Here is a 20,531-nt window from a genome sequence, read left to right on the forward strand (position 1 = left end):
ACATTCTGAGTGTGCAGGAGCGGGAGTAAGCAGCCAGGGGCCATGGCCAACCAATGAAATAGATAGAAAGAGGGATGTGGCTCTGCACACAGACTGCAGGGGGCTGTGAAAGAAATCACAGAGCAGAAACTCAAAAGGGAGTAATCTGTGGATGTGCTAGGGAAGCAGGAGGATAGCTGAAAGAATGACCAGAGAGACAGTGCAGGGGGAGAACAGGCCATAAGGATGAATTCTCTGGCCTGCTATAGAAAGGATGCTGTGAAACTTGAATGGGTGCAGAAAAGATTTACAATGATCTTGCTGGGATTAGAGGGTTTGAGCGATAGGATGAGGCTGAATAGGCCGGGGCTATTCCTGGAGTGGTTGAAGGCTGACCTTATATTGATTTATAAAATTTCGAGGGGCACAGCTAGGGTAAATAGCCAATGTCTTTTTCCCCAGGGGAGTTCAAAACTAGAGGGCATAGGTGCAAGATTAGAGGGAAAAATTAAAAGGTACCTAAGGGGCAACTTTTTCACACAGAGGGTGGTACGTGTATGGAATCAGCTGCCAGAGGAAGTAGTGGAAGTGCTTACAATTACAACATTTAAAAGGCAGCTGGATGGGTACATGAATAGAAAGGGTTGAGGGGAATATGGGCCACATGCTGGCAAATGGAACTAGATTTATTTAGGATATCTGGGCGGCACAAGTGTGTTGGATTGAAGGACCACTTTCTGTACTGTCTAAGCCTATGACTCTATTTACAGCCGACAGAGTCTAGAAAGGTTGCTCCTTCCAAGGGTTGAAACCAAGATCACAATGGAGACATTGAGCAGTGTTGTTGGCAAGGGTTTTATATCTCGCTTGGCAGGGGTATCTGAGTGAGGGTTTGGAAGGGCAAAGTGTAAAACTGGAAGAGATGGCAGAAAAATAAATCACTTGGAAGGTTAAGGAAAGAAAGGCCAGGAAACAGAAAACAAAGTTGCTTTTCATTAATCAGTGGCGCATAGTTCAATTGAAGGAAGCTCACAAACGACACGGATGAGATGGAGGTATGGATTGAAACCTAGAAGCAATGAAACCTGGAAGTAATGCTTCTCGTAAGAGGTGGGGCTTGATAGATGTGCAGCAACCTACAAGTTCCAAAAGTAACTCCATTCAATCAGCCTCTTAAACTGACTGGACACAAAATCAAAAAGACCTGTTTACTTTAACAAATCACTCAAGTACAACTAAATTACAGGGCGTGTTACTTGTGCATATGATCATGTAACTATTTCTGAAACATGTCTTAACAGGCACGAATGGCAGCTGAATGTTTTTGGTTCAGAGAGTTTTCAGACAGCAGAGTGAGGGAATTTTAAAAGGAGGGGGAAAGGTCACAAACTTAGTTAAGTAAATACTTGCAACTGTAAGGATGAATGACATGTCTGAAGGAGCACCAAATGAGTCAATGGGTTGAGCTGAGGAACAGACAAGAGGTGACACTGCTGGGAGTGTAATATAGAGCCCCAAGCAGTGAGGGGAAGGTCGAAGAGCAAATATTGAAGACAATGCCTGAGAGATGTAGAGAAACAATGTGTCTGTAAGGAATTTCGATGACCCAAATATTTACATGGAAGTAGTCAGTCTCACTGAGTGTGGAAGTCTTCAAATGCATTCAGGAGAACTTTATGAGACAAATGTAACAAGCCTATCAAGACAAGGGACAGCAATAGAGTTTACAGGACAAAGGAGGCCCTTCAAGCCCATGGAGCTAAACTGATCATCAAGCCCCTCCCTCACTGGTCCCATTTTCCAGCTCTCACAATCTGTGTACTACGGTGCTACAAGTGAAAATCTAAACACTTCTTCAATGTCTTAAAAGTTCTGGCTTCTACCATCCTTACAGACATCGCGGTCCAGTATACTCAAAACTGGCTCAGTGAGTTAACTTACATCCATACCCAAAACCCTCTGGGTGAATTTTTGTTTTCCTTAAACCCTCTCTGAACTTCCTGCCCTTTACCTCAATGCCATGCCCCCTGGTTACTGATCCCTGAACAAAGGGGAATCATTCCTCCCTTTCTTCCTTATGTCCTTCAAAATTTTGTTCACTTCAATCAGCCTTCTCTGCTCTAAAGAAAATAACCCCAGTCTATCTGGTCTCTCTTCACACTGGAAGCGCTCTAGCCAGGGCAACATCCTGATGAATCTCTACTGCAACCTCTTTAGTGCGATCACATCCTTCCTATAGTGTGGTGACTAAAACTGAACACTGTACTCCAGCTGTGGTCTAACTAACATCTTTTATAGCTCCATCATAGCCTCCCTGCTCTTGTATTCAATACCTTGACTAACAATTGCATGTGCTTTGTTAACTACCTTACCTACTTGTCCCTTTGCCATCAATAAGGCCATAACACCATTGGAAATAGGAGTGGAAGTAAGGCCATTCGATTCATCGAGTCCACTCCGCCATTCAATCACAGCTGATAGGCATTTCAACGCCACTTAACTCACCTCGAACACAATGGGCCTTCACCTCACTCAGCATGATCTCTGGACACGAACACCAAGATTCCTCTGACCCTCAGTTTTTCCAAGGGTCCTCCCAAAATACACCATCTTACACATTTTAGGATTAAATTCCATTTGCCATTGTCTGCCCATCTATATCATCCTGTAGTCAAAGACTCTCACCCTCCTATTTACCAAACTAACAATTTTCATGTTATCTGCAAACTTTATCTGCAAACTTTATGACCATACCTCTTGTATTCATGTCTAGATCATGAATGAACATAACAAACAGCCAGAGGACCAGCACTGAACCCTGTTCCATGTCACTGAACATCAGTTTCCCTTCAACAAAAGCACCCTTCGATTATCACCATCTGCCTTCAGCCGCTAAGCCAATTTTGAACCCAGTTTGCCCCAGATACCATAGGTTCTTAGCTTCTTGACCAGTTTCACACGTGAGACATTGCCAAAAACCTTACTGAAGTCCACTCAGACTGCATCCACTTCATCAACACATCTAGTCGCCTCCCAGACTTCAGTTTAGGGAATGAATCTAGAAGGTGGAGAGTGTTTTGATGAGAGTGATCATGATTCAGTTAGATTTGGGGAAAGGCCAATTTTGCTTAGCACTCCTTACCCCTGCCACCCCACTCCATCTTCTGCATATAAACCGACATTTTCCCAGAGACCATCACCTCTGAGGAGGGCTCACCAGATCTGAAACGTTAACTCTGATTTCTCTTCACAGATGCTGCCGGACCTGCTGAGGTTTCCCAGCAACCTCTGTTTTTACTCAGCTGAAACCTGATTTGCTGAAAGTGCCCTGAGAGAAGCAACTTGAAGATCGAGTAGTGTCCGATCGGCAAAAGGCTTTCCCAGGAGGAAATAGGGCTCTGGTCAAATATACATTTCTCGAATCTAGAGGGCCAAGGTGCCCAAAGAGCAATTAGGGCGGGACAAGGCACAGAGGAAAGTTGGTATAAGATGCCTAAAGCTCAGTGCCGTATTGTAGAATAGAAAGGGCGCAGAGGTGAAATTAGAAAACATAAAGAGCACCAAAAAACCCCACTGAAATGAAAGCAACTCAACGATGTGCTATAAATACACTGTTTGACACAAAAACACACTCCTGGGGTGTGTTGCTGACCTTGGAGTGCAGGTTCATTGTTCCTTGAATGTGGAGTCTCAGGTAGTTAGGATAGTGAAGGCAGCGTTTGGTATGCTTTCCTTTATTGGTCAGAGTATTGAGTACAGGAGTTGGAGGTCATGTTGCGGCTGTACAGGACATTGGTTGGGCCACTTTTGGAATATTACCTGCAATTCTGGTCTCCCTGCTATAGGAAGGATGTTGTGAAACTGTAAAGGGTTCAGAAAAGATTTACAAGGATCTTGCCAGAGTTGGAGGGTTTGAGCTATGGGGAGAGGATGAATAGGCTGGGGCTGTTTTCCCTGAAGTATCAGAGGCTGTGGGGTGACCTTATAGAGGTTTATAAAATCATGAGGGGCATGGATAGGGTAAATGGACAAGGTCTTTTCACTGGGGTGGGGGAGTCCAGAAGTAGAGGGCATAAGTTTAGGGTGAGAGGGAAAAGATTTAAAAGGGGCCTCAGGGGCAACTTTCTCATGCAGCGAGTGGTATGTGTATGGAATGAGCTGCCGGAGGAAGTAGTGGAGGCTGGTACAATTAAAACATTTAAAAGGCATCTGGACGGGTACATGAACAGGAAGGATTTAGAGGGATATGGGCCAAGTGCTGGCAAAAAGGACTAGTTTAATTTAGGATACTTGGTGGGCATGGACAAGTTGGATTGAAAGGTCTGTTTCTGTGCTGTACATATGTATGACTCTAAATAAATAAAAAATAAGAGGATAACTGAAGGAAGGATAAGATCCACAGGAGACCAGGAAGGTAAGCTATATGTGGATAGTCAGTAATTACACATTTCCATCTGTCTTCACAACAGAGAGTGCAAGAAAGCAGACAGTGTAATAAGGAGAAGGGCTGTGATAATTAAATAAATAGAGTAATGGACAGAATATTAAGGAATTTGGCACTGGATAAACCAGCAGTCCTGGATGAAATGTATGCAAGAGTGCAAAGGAATGAATTAACAGAGGCCCTGAACATCAACCCTCTCTGACTCCAGTCTGCTAATGTTGTACCAGTGTTTGAATAAGGTAGGAAGGATGGCTTGGCAACTACAGTCAATCAGCCAAATCTCAGCGATGGGTAAATTAGAGGCAACAGCATTGGATCCGTGATGTAGAAATGCAGCGAGCATGTTTAAGAAGTTTGAAGATGGTACAAAAGTTGCCCTTGTGGCGATAGTGAGAAGAAAGGTACAGAATGTAGGTAGGAGTCACTGGCAGAAACACAGCAAATGGAATTCTTTTTACAGCTTCACAGACGAGCCATACAGTAAGCTTATCAGACTCAGTGATATCATGTGCCTGTCCAAACCACACTCCCCCAGCAGACAGCATTGTTGGTCAATACAGACCTGCATCTGACAGGGTCTGTACTCCACCCTGACACAGGGGGTATATGACCCTATGGTTGAGATCAGTAAGTCCAACTTTTGGTTCATGTTAAGTCTTTCCTTGCTTTTGGAGAGTGGAGAGAGAATTGTTAACCGCATCCTGGCAGCCACCTTCTCAAAGATGGGTGATGATAGACTGTCAGGTGAAAGCAGAAGTTTACATGTTCAGGGAAAGAAGAAATTCACCAACATCTTTTGATAATTACCATGGTGACTTCATCCGGAGAGGCGCCGTGTTGCAGGAGGATGTTAATGATATGTGTGTGTCCTTGCTGAGCTGCCTGGTGGAGAGGGGTGTACCCGTTCTATAGTAAGGGACAAGAAGGAGAGTGCATGTTAGAAAACTCTGCTCAGAAAGGTTTGGTTAGCTCGGAGTGAAATCAGCCGTAGATGCTGTCAGCGAAGGTGAACCGACCTTTGTCTTGGCATTGACTTTGGCATTATGTTGCAACAGAAAGTTGACCATCTTCACGTTCCCATAGTGACACGCTACGTGCAGTGGAATATAACCCATCTGTAATCAGAAAGCAAAGGTAACTCCTCTCAGGGATGGAAATGCAACACTTAATTTAGTTTCTGGATCCCATTTTGATTCAAAAATACTTCCAATGAAAGGCCTGAAACACGGCATGCTTGAAGTCACAGAGTATTTTCTCGGGACTGACAGACCGACTGAAACAGAACAAACCCACCCACCGGGGTCCACTAGTGAAGCTTCTCTCCTTGTTTTGACCTGGCAACTTGGTCCATCTCCAATCTGCAGTGCTGTGGGATGGCTGCATTACAGATCAGACTCAAACTGAGGCCTTGCCTGCACTTTCAGCTGGACCTTCGTACATTATGATGCTCAAAAAGTACGTCAATGGCTGTCAAATGCTTTGTGGTGTTCTGAAAGGTGCTACAGAAATGTACTTCATGCCTCATTTTTCAAAATAAGATTCCAAAGAAAACAAAGTAAGTCCTCACTAAATATTTTCCATTAAAACCAATGTTAACGCCGAAGGTAGTTTCTGATGCACATTTCCAATTTGCAAGAAGAAAAATCATGAAAGTGTTATTGCAATGTAAATGGAAACACTGCACATTGTTAGACTCCTATATTCATAAATGAGAGAGTTGGGAGAGGGTTGGGGAGAGGGAGAGAGTAAGAGAGTTGGTGAGTGGATCATAGAATAGCATGGAAAGAGGTCATTTTGCCCATCGAGTGCACACCGACCCTCCGAAGAGCATCCCACCCCCCATACCCAAGCCCTGTGTTTGCTTCTGATTTATAACATTTTTAATGCAATAGTTTAAATCATTTCTATTGGACCCAGATTACCCTAGCCCAAGGGTGATATTAAAAGCAAACAGAACAAATTGGCAAGTCTGTACCTTGGTCTGTGGGTCAATAGCAGCTCCCTGATTAACCAGCACTTCAGCAACATTCACCCGATCCTCTTGAGCAGCCAAATGAAGAGGTGTCAGACCACTCTGTGAATCCAAGTTAGATTCTGTCAACGGTGCAGCCATCAGAGCTTGAAAGACAATTCCCAGCAAAGACAATTTCCACTTACTATGCCGGCAACAATGGCAAAGGATGTCTGCAATACTGGTCGCCTTGCAGTCTAACCGTGGCTCAGTGCTGATAAATATTTAACGGTGGGCCAGGATATTGGTTTTCAACTGCAAAACAGTCACTAAGGTTGGAGGCACAGATACAAATTTCTATGTGACTGAAGTGTGTCTGGCAATCTCAAGAACAACCTCAACAGCTCATGAGAAAGCAAACTGAGAGGCTGAAAAATGTGCTGTAACTTCACCGCTGTCTAATAGAACAGCCTTACCCTGTCTTGGCGGGTGAAGAACGTCCAATTAAGGAGACGCTTCACAAACAGATTGTAAAGCTGGCCCCCTCTTTGGCAGACAGCTGATAGCGCTACCTCGGAACTGGGTGGGTAAACTTTCACAACCATCCACGCAGAGCGTGAAGATTCAGTGGGCACAGGGAATTGATCAGGGAAGGAGCTGACGGCAAGTGAGCACGTGGACACGTGGAAGTGAAGCAGGGCACCAGCGGGACGGCAAACTAGGGAAGGAGGAAAATCGGGTGTTTAACAGATGGACAATCTGGTGCTGTCTGTGCTGATTTGAATTTCGTCCCCAAGATTTTTTTTAAAAGCTTATTCTAAATCCACTTCCTGCTTCCCCATCCCTTGGGCCTCTAATTGCCTGAAACGAGTACAGGACATTGCGACTGGTCTCCAGCAATGCTTATGGGTGTCTACATGGGTTAGGCACGGCTGTGGGATCTCTCTACCCCATATCTCCTGGCTATGATATGGTTAGAAGGTGCAACTTATCATCAGCAAGATCAACAGTCCATGGCAAAAGGCAGCTAAAGTGCATTGCTCGCCCAAGTAATGCCAGTCCCTCCACTCTATATCGTCTTCAAAATGATGCCAAGGCCACCATTGGTGGAGCAGTTGTTGGCTTGGGCAGAGGGGTCATGTCACAGAGGAGCCAAGTGACTTTGGAGAAAGCACACGTACAATGTGATTCCCCTTGAGGGAATCAAAGAGGAAATCTCCTGAGTATTCTTTTAGAGTCATTGAGATGTACAACATGGAAACAGACCCTTCAGTCCAACCCGTCCATGCCGACCAGATATCCCAACCCAATCTAGTCCCACCTGCCAGCACCCGGCCCATATCCCTCCAAACCCTTCCTATTCATATACCCATCCGGATGCCTTTTAAATGTTGTCATTGTACCAGCTTCCACCACTTCCTCTGGCAGCTCATTCCATACACGTACAACCCTCTGTGTGAAAAAGTTGCTCCTAAGGTCTCTTTTATATCTTTCCCCTCTCACCCTAAACCTATGCCTTCTAGTTCTGGACTCCCCGACCCCAGGGAAAAAAACTTGTCTATTTCTTCTATCCATGCCCCTGCTGAATTTCCTTTATTTCCCCTGGGGTGCCCTCTGTTTTGCAGCCTCTCCCAGGAGTTGAGCAGGCTGTGGAAACGAAATGCTGGGAAGGCTCAAGTCGGAGTACTCCAGCGGTTGTGAGGGTGCTGAAGCGGGACTTCTCCTGCTCGTCACTCACGGACGTTGGCCAAGCAATGAAACAGGGTGTGCAAGAGCAGTGGAAACATATTGCCACAATGAGGCAACATTCAGCAATGACGCAGCAATGTAAGAGCAGAAGCAGAGTATGGGGGGACAGCGCTGGCAGGCCACCAACCTTGTTTCCCAGGTTTACATCTGCATTGCGGGTCAAGAGCAAGGACACCATGTCCACGTGGCCCTCCTGGGCAGCTAGGTGCACAGGTGTAATGCCTTGTTTGGTCACGGTGTTGGTGTCAGCGCCATATTCCAGCAATGTCGTCGCAATGTCCATCTGGTTCTTCTTTGCGGCTATGTGTAGGGGCGTGTAGCCATTCTACAAAAGAGTCAAAGAAAAGACAAGAGACCATGCTAACCCATAATAAGGAGTTTCAGATAGTTGTATGCATCAGTTGCCCTGCACAGTGCCAAAGTTGGGTTTCAGGTTACGCACAGACTCTCACTTTTGAAGTGCAGAAAGCATTCCCAATCCCTCTGCTTTTGTCTTTCAAAACCTTTCTTAAATTCACAGTCTGCACATTTCATTGCATAAGCATATCACCCAACTGTATATAGGGATTCCGACCTACTAGTATTGTCTCGGAGTCTCCAGAAATTCTAGAACAATCTCCACAAGACTCAGAAACAAACCATCTTGAGCATTGAAAGAAATAACTGGATTTTTAGTAAAGTTTCTTAATGGACTCATATTTACAACTATAAAAGGAATGGAAACAGAACTGACAGTCAGCATCAAAGTCACACTCCCATGGCTGAAATCCTCTGCTACTGACATTCCATAGGTTAGCATTGACCAGAACCTGAACTGGACTAGCCATCTTAATGCTGAGGCTACAAGAGTAGATAAGACACTAGGAATTTTACAGAGCTTAACTCACCTTCTGACTCCCGAAACCTTACCCACCATCTACAAATCACAGGTCAGGAATGTTGTGGAATATTCTCCAGCTGTCCAGATGAATGCAGGTTCAACAAGACTCACAAATCTTGATATCATCCCAGAAAAAAAACCCAGCTTGCTTGGTCAACACCCCATCCACCACTTTACACATCCACTCCCTCTATCACCACTACACACAGCGGATGTAGTGTGTAGCATCTACAAGAGGCACCACAGAAACTCACCAAACTTCACAGCAGTATCTAAACCTGTATTTTCTATGACCTAAAGGACGAGGGCAGCAGATGCATGGGGCTACTACCTCAGCTCCAAGTTCCCCTCCAAAGCCACATGCTATCCTGACTTGGAACTGTACCATTGTTCGTTCACTGTCACTCGATTAAAAGTCAAAATCCTGGAACTCCTTCCCTAACAGCAATGTGGTTCGACCCATTCTCCAGGGGCTGCAGCAGTTCCAGAAGGCAGCTCAATACCACCTTCCCACGGGCAATAAATGCTGGCCTCGTCAGTGACACCCACATCCCATGAAAGGATAAATCAACATAAACGTAGAGTCTGTTAGTTGACCAATTGGTGTAGGAAGGCATTGTCCAACCACTATGGCTATGACGGGCAGCCAATGGTGGGAGGGTGGGGCATAGTGGTTAGGACCAGACAGTCATGTGATGGCACCTCCAATGAGCTGTCCAATCAAAGAGTTGCTGATCCTAGTGCAACATATAGTGTCCAACACAACCAATCAGGGTTCCCCCTTTCGGCCAGTCAAGCTGCAGTTGGGTGCACAAACAGGACCGTTTTAAACATCCTCAAATTTCAAGTGGATCGGTAGCTCAAAATGATCACACAGTTCACAGGATATAAAAATATTAAATAAAAAATTCTCTCAAATAGGATGAAAATTGTCTTGCGTGTTTGGGGCATTTGAGGGGGGCAAATGTTTTTTGAGACAATTATCATTGCCTGTCGGAGCATGAAAACATTCCAAAAGGACTGGCTCATGAATTCACAAGTAATAACACTGAGGAGCTCCCATGAGTTAGTTGTGACTGGAAGAAACCTTTTCCCACATTGCTGCTTTTGAACTGGTGATGTCTTTAGCAGCACCATTCTGACCCACCAGCAGTCAGACTGTGAATCTGTTGCCAGCAGATATCCCATGTCATTGCCCCCTGGGTGGTTTGGAATATCCTTGTGATATCAGGCTGGCCTGAACTTTCACTCAAATTCTCAAGAATAATCGACTGGGATCCAACAAACTGGATCTAATGAAAACCAATCCGTGAATACAGTGCAAACTCAAGAGTTTTGTTTTTAATGATACGGTTGACCCTCAACAATAAACAGCAACAGTTTGAAACAGAGTAACTGGAATTTAGATCTGCTTCATGGATGCCAGACTGAACACGCAGATAATATGTCTTCACCAAGGCAAATGTATTCAAATATATCTAAATACAAAGAAAGCAGTCAAAGCGAAACACAGAAAGTGACAGACTCAGAGCGCGGTACAGACAAAAAGAAATACTGAGAGAGACAGTGATACAAACAAGGAGATTGACAGAGATATACAGAGGGTGAGGTATAGGCATAAGGTTAAGCAGAATGAGTTTGATTGGAAACCTGTTGGGGGGTTATCAATGTGGATTTATAACCAGGAATCAAACACAGAGTCCAATTCATACTTAGCTGCTGCAGTGTCTAACTTGTTCAAATGACACATCAAAGTGGAGAGGTTCATAGTCAGATGGCCAATGGGCAGACAGGGAGGTTTTTAAAACAGTGCATTATTTCAGCAAATTTATAAACATAATTCAGAGCATGGTGCTAGTTATCACTATCCTCAGAGGAAGAGACTTCAGTATCTATAAGAATAGAATATTTTCATTTTTCTTCTAATTGTATTCTTTCCTTCATTATCCAATGTGGTCATGCCATGAAAGCATGTTCTTAGTTTTTTTTTCAAATTCATTCACAGGATAAGGGCATTGCTGGCTAGGACAGCATTTATAACCCATCCCTAATTAACCACAAGGCAGTTAAGAGTCAACCACATTGCTGTGGGTCTGGAATCACATGTAGGCCAGACCAGGTAAGGAAACAATTCTTGTGAAAATCAAATATTTTTGAAGTTAACATGGGAAGAACTTTTTTTTACAAAGTGGGTATATAAGGAGGAGCTGGAAATCTTCCAAACACCAGGAATATCAAGCGTTGTATGAAAAGAAGTTCCTTAGTTTTTAGCCATGTGTCACTGCTACATTTGGCCATTTGAGAATGACCAAAATGCTGTGACGAAATACACAGGAGCCTGAGGCTCCTCATTGAGCACCTGCTTCGAGACAGATTCCACTTTGGTAAAATTAATCCTGGCACTTTGGAAAAAATTGAGAAGATTCCTGGATGAAGACCCTGGAATCTCCCCTCAGGTTTAGTTGCGACCTCAATTTGCATCGGAGTCAGGCCAATGACCATACATCACTCATTACCAAACCTCTTGGCTCAAACTTGGCAGAGTTTACATGTGAGAGGCTAAAGGAGAGAGCAGCAGTACAACATTTTTCATCAGTGTGATAATGCAATCAGCAAAGCAAGTACGCTGCTGAATCAGGAATGAAATCAGGAAACGTCTGGCCTGAGACTGAAAACCTGGGCAGGTCAGAGAGTGAGCCTACTCGAGACAATTCAGAGGTAAGCCAAGGAACTGAATCCTATGAGCCAAGGGACTCTGTAATGAGAAAAGCCTGGAAGAGCTGAACTTTTCCACCTTAAAAAAAAACCTTAGAGAAAGAGAACTTGGATGTTTCCAGGATGAGTTGCAAAGCGTAGTGCTGAAAAGCACAGCCGGTCAGGCAAAATTCAAGGAACAGGAGAATTCATGTTTCGAGCATAAGCCCTTCATCAGGAATGACCTGCTGTGCTTTTCCAGTGACACACTCCTTGACTCTGACTCTTCAGCATCTGCAGTCCTTCTGTTTATAGGATGAGCAATATTCAAGCGGGTGAATGGCAAATTTAAGACATGTTGGAAATATCTTCTCCTCACAGATACTAACCACCCTGTGGAATGGGATTCTGAGACAATGGTAAGGCTGGAAATCATTGAAGGCACAGCTGGCTGCTGTGATGGGAGTGGTTTTAAGTGAAGAGATGGGATGATATGAGTTTTCCTCAGTTGCGCTGGGATCCGTTCTGATTCTACCCAAGCCTGTTGCCTCAGGTGATAACTCTTTGAATTCAATTTTCAGTGAAAATCAAAGCAACACCAGTGACACTTTGATTATTTTTCCAACAGAACCCTTCAAAGAAATGTGCTTTGATGACAACTTTCTGGATTTAACTTGCTCTCTTCATGAAACACATCTCTCCTTTGTCTGATCTCTCATTATTTACAGTGAGATGTGACTGGGCACGGAGTTGCTACCATCCTAGGAGATAGATTGCAGAATGCAGGCCTAAGGGTCTCAAGCATTAGGTGGGAGGAGAGTTTTAATGACGGGGAGGAGGGGACTGGGTGTAAACAGAATAAAATGGAAGCAAGTTGAACAAGTTCCAACCTGCAGATCTCTGGGCACTACAGAGACTAAACGGGATGGGGGCACAGGACTGCAGCTCCCAGGGGTCACACTGTTCTTCTCGATTTGACCCTTTTCAGGTTTAACTATGATAGGTGTGACCAGGCCGGGGTGGCTCAGAGCAGGCAGAATGAAGCAGATCCCCCTATCAGACGCCTCCACCCTGTGGGACCAGGGATTGAACATGTTTCCCTCTTCACCACGGCCAAGGGGGTTTGCGCCCCTGTGCCATCAGGGCCTAGCTGATCCTACAGCCTCACTTCTAGTTAAACCCAGGTAGGCCAAGGCAGGTTTCCAGATGGTATCATTCCCACTTTATACTGGCTTGTTGGAGCTTTTTATTTTCTAAACACTCTGGTCAGAGATATTATTACTCACCTCTGGACCAGGTGGGACTTGAACCAGGGTTTCCCAGTCCAGGGGTAGGGACAGTACCACAGTACCACTGAGACTCAGCATAAAAAACTTGAATTTGACCATGTGAGATGTTCCAATACTGTGTCTCCAAATTCCTGTCTTGTTCTTCCCTTATCTTTCTGCTGTGGATGCCCCATGAGTGTTGTCTCACCCACAAGGTGGAGCACAAATATCTCCCAGCACCACACACACACCAACCCCAACCCCCTCACCCCCCATCACCATTTTATTCCTGACAGATTTAGTGAATGGGCAGAACTGTGGGAGATGGATTTCATTACTGGGGAAGAGCAAGTGCACTTTGAATCCAAGAAAGACATCCCAGTATATTTTCTAAATGCCGAGTCAAGAACAGTGGCTGAGAGGAGAGATTTCAGAGTCCAAGTAATTCAAGGCCATTAGCCATTGACGACAATGGACCTGAGGTCTCTCTTTGAACAGTCTGCACATAGGTTGAGGGTCACTGTTCCACATCAAGCATGGGGAAAGATGAGGTAACAGGTCTCCATAAACTACCCATATGTGGCATTGAACATCTGCCATTGGGGGTCATTCTATATCGACTAGCAGTCAGCTAACCAACTGAGCTAACCATCACCCCCATTCGCTGCTGAGTACGGAACCCACTAAAAATGTGTGGGTAGATCCAAAACATGATTTCTAACAATGGTGGCCATTAGGTCAAGAGGAGTGGATTGTACAGGGTCGAAGGTTAAGCTGCAGTTGTCTAAAGTTTAACTGTACCTGTGATCATGCTGTTAATTGTAAGCACTTTCAGGAATGTTCCAGTGGTCCTGGAGGGAGTGTCAAGCAGATTGATCAAAATAACAGGTCTAACAGGGGTGATTTATGAGAAATGGTATCGAAGATAAGGATGATCTAATCGAGGGGTTTTCCTTTGTTGTGAATGGAGGCATTGAGGGAGGTCTTCCAGAACAAAGGCAAGAAAACTTTCAAATTGGAACTTGGGCTGTTCACTGGTAAGATTGGCAAGCCATTATAAATTACATTTCAGCCAACATCAATGTATCCTCATTCTCTAGCAGTAGGTCAATTTATTCAGTATGTTAGCCCTTTAAATATTTTGGTAATCACAGGGGCACCTTAAAGTAGCTGAGCCTGCATTTGCAGTCACACAGCTCAGGAAGAACACTGGCCAAAATCTCATTCAATGGTGAACAGGTTAAAGTAGTTCTCCTATTCCAAGTGAATGAAGAGGTCAGCAAGTTGAAACTGGCAACAAGACAGAGAGAAGCACATAGGTCAGGAATGAAAGCCACACAATAAGGTACCAGTTTTACATTGAACTGCAGTTTATTAGCATCCACAAGGTGTTTATAACACTGATCTGAACGTCACGGGACTGACACATCCTGAACTGCATGCAGATGAGGTTCACCTGAACCAAGCCTTTCAAAGTTTCACTCTGTTCTACATGCCTTTGAAAGGTGAAAAGTAGAATTGTCATAACCATAATCATCTTTAATAAGAGTTGAAACAGCAGGATTTTAACTCAGCTGATACAACCTCACCATAATCCCTTATGAGTTTCCAAAGTCCGCATGCACTATCTGTGACAACATCTACACAAACACAATCTACCAATTCTGAGTGTTAAGATGAGGATTACATTACAGAACACAACATTCTTGGAGTGAAATCCACAGTGAGTTACAGGTTATCACGTACTGCTTTTTCAGCTAATGACCCTTATACTCTGTGATGTGGAGTTCACGTCAACAGTGCAATCAACCAACAATGAGAGCAAACTCCGACAATCTCTCCATCTTCAACTTACAGGCGATTACCGGCAAGCAAGTTTCAAAAACAAAACACAAATGTATATCCATTTCATATATTTTCAGATAATACCACAAATGTTACCAACCAATCCATCAACCACTGATTGCAACAACAGATTTTGTCAGATTAATTCCCAGAGAGAAGTCTCTCATCTGGGTAGGTACAATTGAACTAAAACCCACCACATTCTCAGTACACAAACCCCACACTGGTATCATTCTCCACACTGGCTGCTAGCTCCCATGTCCTTGCCGTCTGTACACTGTACCTTTGCTGTTGTGTGAGGGGAGGCTCCTTGATCCAGTAGCAGAAGGGCCACTTTCTGGTTGTCATAGTGAGCTGCCACGTGCAGTGGGGTCAGGCCGCTCTGGGAGGAGGAGACATAGGAGAAAAGGTGAGATAACACAATCGAATCAGGAACCTAATGGAATAAAGGCAACTTGAAATGACCTCCTGTTAATGAAACGACTGAATGGCCAACTACCCAATATGGTCGCTTTGACACAGCAAATGTTTTGCATCCATCACACCAATGGCAGCTGTACCTTTGACATCTCAGCTCTCAAGATTTCTCCCTAAACCTCCCCCTGTCTCTTCATCTCCCCCCTCCTGCTTAAAATCAACCTCTCGGCTACCCAAAATGTCAACGTCTCCACATACTGGCTTGTTGTGTTCTTCCAGCCTCCTGCTTGTCTACTTTGGATTCGAGCATCTGCAGTACTTTTTGTCTTTAAAATCAACCTTACAGCAATCTGTTCCAATATCTCCTTGAGACACCTCACACCATTCTGTGATCACAGAATTCCTACAGTGTGAAAGAGGCCATTCGGTCCATATGGACTTTCCAACCCAGACGCACACCCTATCTCTGTAAATGCTATAGCTAAACTACCTACCCTGCATATCCCTGGAAACTATGGCCAATTGACCTAACCTGCACATCTTTGGATTGTGGGAGGAAACTGGAGCACCCGGAGGAAACCCATGCAGACACGAGGAGAATGCGCAAACTCCACACAGACAGTTACCTGAGGGTGGAATCGAACCCAGGTCCCTGGCATTGTGAGGCAGCAGTACTAACCACTGAGCCACCCATTCTGTGATGTGTCAACAGATTCAGATGGACTTACTACCCACTGCATAGAGTGGACAAACTGCATTAAGCCAAGCAGGCTCAGTTTATACAGTGAAGATTCCTACTTAATGGGGCAAAGGCACACAGGGTCAGATGGTGAAGGAATGCAGAGATTTGAGAGGGGCCTGGAGGAGAGAACAGAGACAGGGCTGGACTAAGACACAGCGATACTTGAACACAAGGATGAGAAATTTGTTTTTAAAGACGAGGAGCTGGGATATGGTAGATCAGGACATCCACACATTTTGTGTCTTGCCAGCAGAGTTTGGGGTGACAGTTTGAACTCTGCTGGCAGGCCTTCAGATGGCAGTAAGTCGTTTACGCTGTTGTCCAGTCCTGGGGAAAGGCAGAAAGTAGTGATGACTTTGGGCTGCTTCAGGCAGGTCTCAAGTGAAACTGACTGCTCCAATCTCTCGGTTCAGTCGGCGTCACTGTAACATTTGCTGTCAGGTGAGCTACTGAGTTGATGAAGCCAATAAAATGGACTCAACATTATAACAGGGGCATCTTGTACACTCTGAGTTCTTGGTTCATGGTTATCATGTACTCAGACATGATTGGGCGGAATGGATGTTCCCTCCCCACATACATCATTCAATTGGCTCCTGACACAGCTCCATTAGGGAAGAATGATTGATGTATTTCTGACCCAAGTTCATTTGAATCAGAGATTCCAAAGGACATATGCACAAAATATTTTGGCTTCAATATGGCTTGACAATTAGTACTGACTGGATATTGTAATAATTGGAATGAGGTCAGTCAGGTGGACCTCATAGAATATGAGTTCCCTGAGTCAGGGTGAATTTGGTCCAATCAGGGAGTCCTGGCTGACAGATATAAACAGGAGTGCCAGGGGTTCTGCTCACTCTGGGAGCTGGCTATGATCTATTTGGGTCAGTGTCACATACAACGCATGTGTACAGAAAGGCACTGGCCTTTGTGGAATTATTTCAGATATTTGACGAGGAAGGGTCGACTTGGAAATAGGGGAGAGGAAGGGGAGCATCAACTGATTCCAGGTGCTGAGCTCAGTTGTAGCAGTTCTTGTGAGATGCACTCACACACAGCTAAAGGAGAAAGAAAGGAGAAAGGAAGATTTGCATTGATATCGTGCCTTTCCAAACACCAGAGTACTCACAGTGCTAAGCAGCCTTTTTGAGGTGTAGTCACTGTTGTGAAATAGGAAACTAGGCAGGCCCAATATGCGCACAGCAAGCTCCCATAAATAGTGAGTGATAGTGACCACTTCTCCTGGTGCTCTTTGAGGGATGACTATTTTCCAGGACACCGGTGTCCAGCTAGTGTCAGCACTTTTTGCATTTCTCTGAGAGATCGGCCAGGTTTCTGATTTAATGCCTCCTCTGAAAAGAGACACCTCCAACAGTACAAAGATCCCTCTGTATTGTTCTGCAGTGTCAGCCTGGTGTCGACAGTGGAACCTGAATACAAGCCCTTCAATTCAGAGGGAATGCTGTCAGTGAGGCACGCCCCGACGTGTCATTATAAACAGAATTTTTAAAGAAGAACTGCACCGATTATTACCTTTCCAGAAGCATTAGGAGATGCAGACTTCTGAAGCAAAAGGTTGGCCACCTCCATTTTCCCGTATTTGGCAGCCACGTGGAGTGGGGTGAATCCTTTCTGTAATGAGGCAGTGCACAGGGATCCATCAGTATACCCATATCAACAGGCTCCATGCTGGAGATTCAACAACAATTGCACCAAATGGCACAGCAGGCTTGTCGAACCACATTCCTGCTCCTGTTATTAAGGTCCTTATGTGTCGACAGATGACTCAACATTTTGCAGTTCTTGTAATGAACTTGTAAATGTAGGAACAGACTGAGGTGATTCAGCCATTTGAGCCTGTTCCCATTCATCAATTAGATCACTGCTATAGTGCTGCTCAACTCCACTGACCTCCCAGAATTCCCTTTTCCTTGTATCACTGACCATTCCAGTGTGGTCCCTTAACTGACTGCAGCATCCACAACCTTTCGGAGGATGTGAGTTAGAGATACCTACCAGAACCATGGATATCATTAACGGAGAAAACTTTTTTACAAGTATCTATAGAAAGGGCAAGAAGACAGCTCAAGAACACCTCCTCAAGGGCAACAAGGGATGGGCAATAAATAATGGTCAGCCAGCATCGTTAATGTCCCACAAGCTAATTTTAAAATTAGACTTACTCAACAATGCAGTTAATCTTTTTATTTAAGCTGTGAAGTGTGTAAGGATTGGTTGAGTGACCAAGGGGTTAAGTTCCCATTTTCTACTGTGATAACATCAGCAAATTCGAGCTGTCAGCCAAACCAGCGCAAAGGATCGTGGGATTCCAAATGAAACAAGTCAAAGCCAAACTCACTGTGGTTGCTGTTTTCTGCTGTCTTTTACCTACATCAGGCCCCCACTTCAAAAGTGGCCACAGCCCCAGCTCAAAGCTGTGAGAATCCCCCAATTGCACGCTTTTAGGATGGGGTCCCTTATTTCACCTTTTTACGTTGGGGACAAAAAAAGATTTCATTGACTCAGCGTCCACTGATGAGGCATCTTTTAAAGGTGGTTTTAAATCAAGTTGCTCATTGGTCCTGATCAAAATATACCAAGAATCTTTGGCGACAAATGCATTGCAAGCTGCATGAATAAAACCGTGCCAAGTTACACCCATAAATACATCAAGGAATACAAGAACAATCCAAAAACACTCTGCTCAATTGAGCTGTTTGATCACTGGAAGTTTGACATTTGTGGTTTCGGGACAAAGTTTTAGCGGAACCTTGAAGCCCTAAGCTAAACATTTGACTTATTATTGTCACATGAACCAAGATACATTAAAAAGTATTGTTTTGTATGTTATCAGACCTTACATAAGTATGTCAGGATAATAGAACAGAATGCAGAATACAGTGTTACAGCCAGAGAGAAGGTGCAGAGAAGGATCATATCCCCAGGCACTCTTGGTGCAATTTCCCCAACTAAGGTCAAAGTGGATAGCTCCCCCTCACCCCATCCCCCCTACTCCCTGTAAAAGTTCAGTGGTGGTACCTTGGTGTTCACAGACAGCGAAGCACCCTGCTCCAGGAGAACCGAAGCCACGTCTTCGTGACCTTCCCTGGCTGAGATGTGCAGCGGGGTGTATCCAGAGGTAGTCGCTGCATCTGGAGAGGCGCCGTGCTGCAGCAACTGCTGCACAATGTCAGCCTTGCCCAGGCGTGATGCAATATGCAACGGAGTCTGGTCATCCTGCAGAAGGCAAAGAAAGCAGGAACGTGACTCAACACCCAGCCCAATTACGAGAAGCAAACTTAAACCAGGCACAGTCACCGAACAGAAGATTGGCCTGGCTGAGGTAAGGATTGGGCTATTTGAATCATGTGCCATTCGGCCCTTCAAATCCATACCGACCTACCCAGATCATCGCACCCAGACCCACCCTACCTCTGTAACCCTGCATTTTCCCATGGTCAATCTACCTAACCGGCGTATCTTTGGACTGTGGGAGGAAACCAGAGCACTCGGAGGAAACCCACGCAGACATGGGGAGAATGTGCAAACTCCTCACAGACAGTCCCTGGCGCTGTGAGGTAGCAGGGCTAACACCTGGGCCACCGTGCCAAGCACAGGAGAAGGTGAGTGAGTAGAGTTTTACTTCTGCACCGAGCCTATCTAAATGAGGACTAAAAAGGTTCGCACAAAGTTCCTGTTTCCTGTCACCTTTGTCTATAAACATCCCTCAACAGCTCGCCTGATCCTTTAGCTCTCAAAATCACAAACTTCCTTTCTATCTGCTAAATTCCCACAAAATATTTGTGTCATTGGCAAAACTGCTCCAGAGGTGCCTCCATTGCTGTCATCTTTGAACTTCTACATCTCACTGATTCAAGAATTCAACAAGGGCAGACAGTTTGAAACTTGTTAACTTTTTGATTAGATTAGATTCTCTACAGTGTGGAAACGGGCCATTTGGCTCAACAAGTCCACACCGACCCTCCGAAGAGTAATCAACCCTGACCCATTTCCCTTTGACTAATGCACCTAACACTTTTGGCTTATAAATAATGTGTCTTGTACCTCTCTATCATTCCACACCTGAAGAAGGAGCAGCGCTCCGAAAGCTTGCAATTTCAAATAAACCTGTTGGCCTATAACCTGGTCTCATTTGATTTTTGATCTTTGAATGTATGCAGTCTTGTTGATAAGAAACCTGGTTTCCTGTTGCTATGACTGTTGCCAGTGATATCTGTGTTCTCTGGAACATTTATAAACTGCATATCACATAGCAATCTTCCCAAATTTGGATATTAGGTTAAACAGAGTTTAAAAATGTGTTGCTGGAAAAGCGCAGCAGGTCAGGCAGCATCAAAGGAACAGGAGAATCGACGTTTCAGGCATAAGCCGATGCTGCGCTTTTCCAGCAACACATTTTTAAGCTCTGATCTCCTGCATCTGCAGTCCTCACTTTCTCCTATTAGGTGAAACAGCCCTGTCGTTGGCAGGTCCAGCCTAACATTTACAGTTTTATTTCAATACTGGATCTAGACTCGTCAACTGGCCTCTGTCAGGAG

The 20,531-nt window shown here is 44.7% G+C and overlaps 1 protein-coding gene across 24 annotated transcripts in view; it reads right to left on the minus strand.

Annotated features, from left to right (window-relative positions):
• ank3b (ankyrin 3b) overlaps positions 1-20,531 on the minus strand; it is a 754,625-nt gene that overhangs the window by 151,503 nt on the left and 582,591 nt on the right. For all 24 annotated transcript variants that reach the window (XM_087999088.1, XM_087999086.1, XM_087999102.1 and 21 more), the window contains 7 exons: positions 19,012-19,209; positions 17,506-17,604; positions 15,094-15,192; positions 8,251-8,448; positions 6,399-6,497; positions 5,440-5,538; positions 5,231-5,329 (listed from right to left, as the gene is read on the minus strand). In XM_087999088.1, coding sequence (XP_087855214.1) covers positions 5,231-5,329; positions 5,440-5,538; positions 6,399-6,497; positions 8,251-8,448; positions 15,094-15,192; positions 17,506-17,604; positions 19,012-19,209 — 891 coding nt within the window. The remainder of the gene's footprint in view (positions 1-5,230; positions 5,330-5,439; positions 5,539-6,398; positions 6,498-8,250; positions 8,449-15,093; positions 15,193-17,505; positions 17,605-19,011; positions 19,210-20,531) is intronic.

This window comes from Chiloscyllium plagiosum, unplaced genomic scaffold (assembly GCF_037043375.1).
Source record: "Chiloscyllium plagiosum isolate Xiang-an unplaced genomic scaffold, Cpla_swu_hap1 HiC_scaffold_22, whole genome shotgun sequence".
Classification (NCBI taxonomy): domain Eukaryota; kingdom Metazoa; phylum Chordata; class Chondrichthyes; order Orectolobiformes; family Hemiscylliidae; genus Chiloscyllium; species Chiloscyllium plagiosum.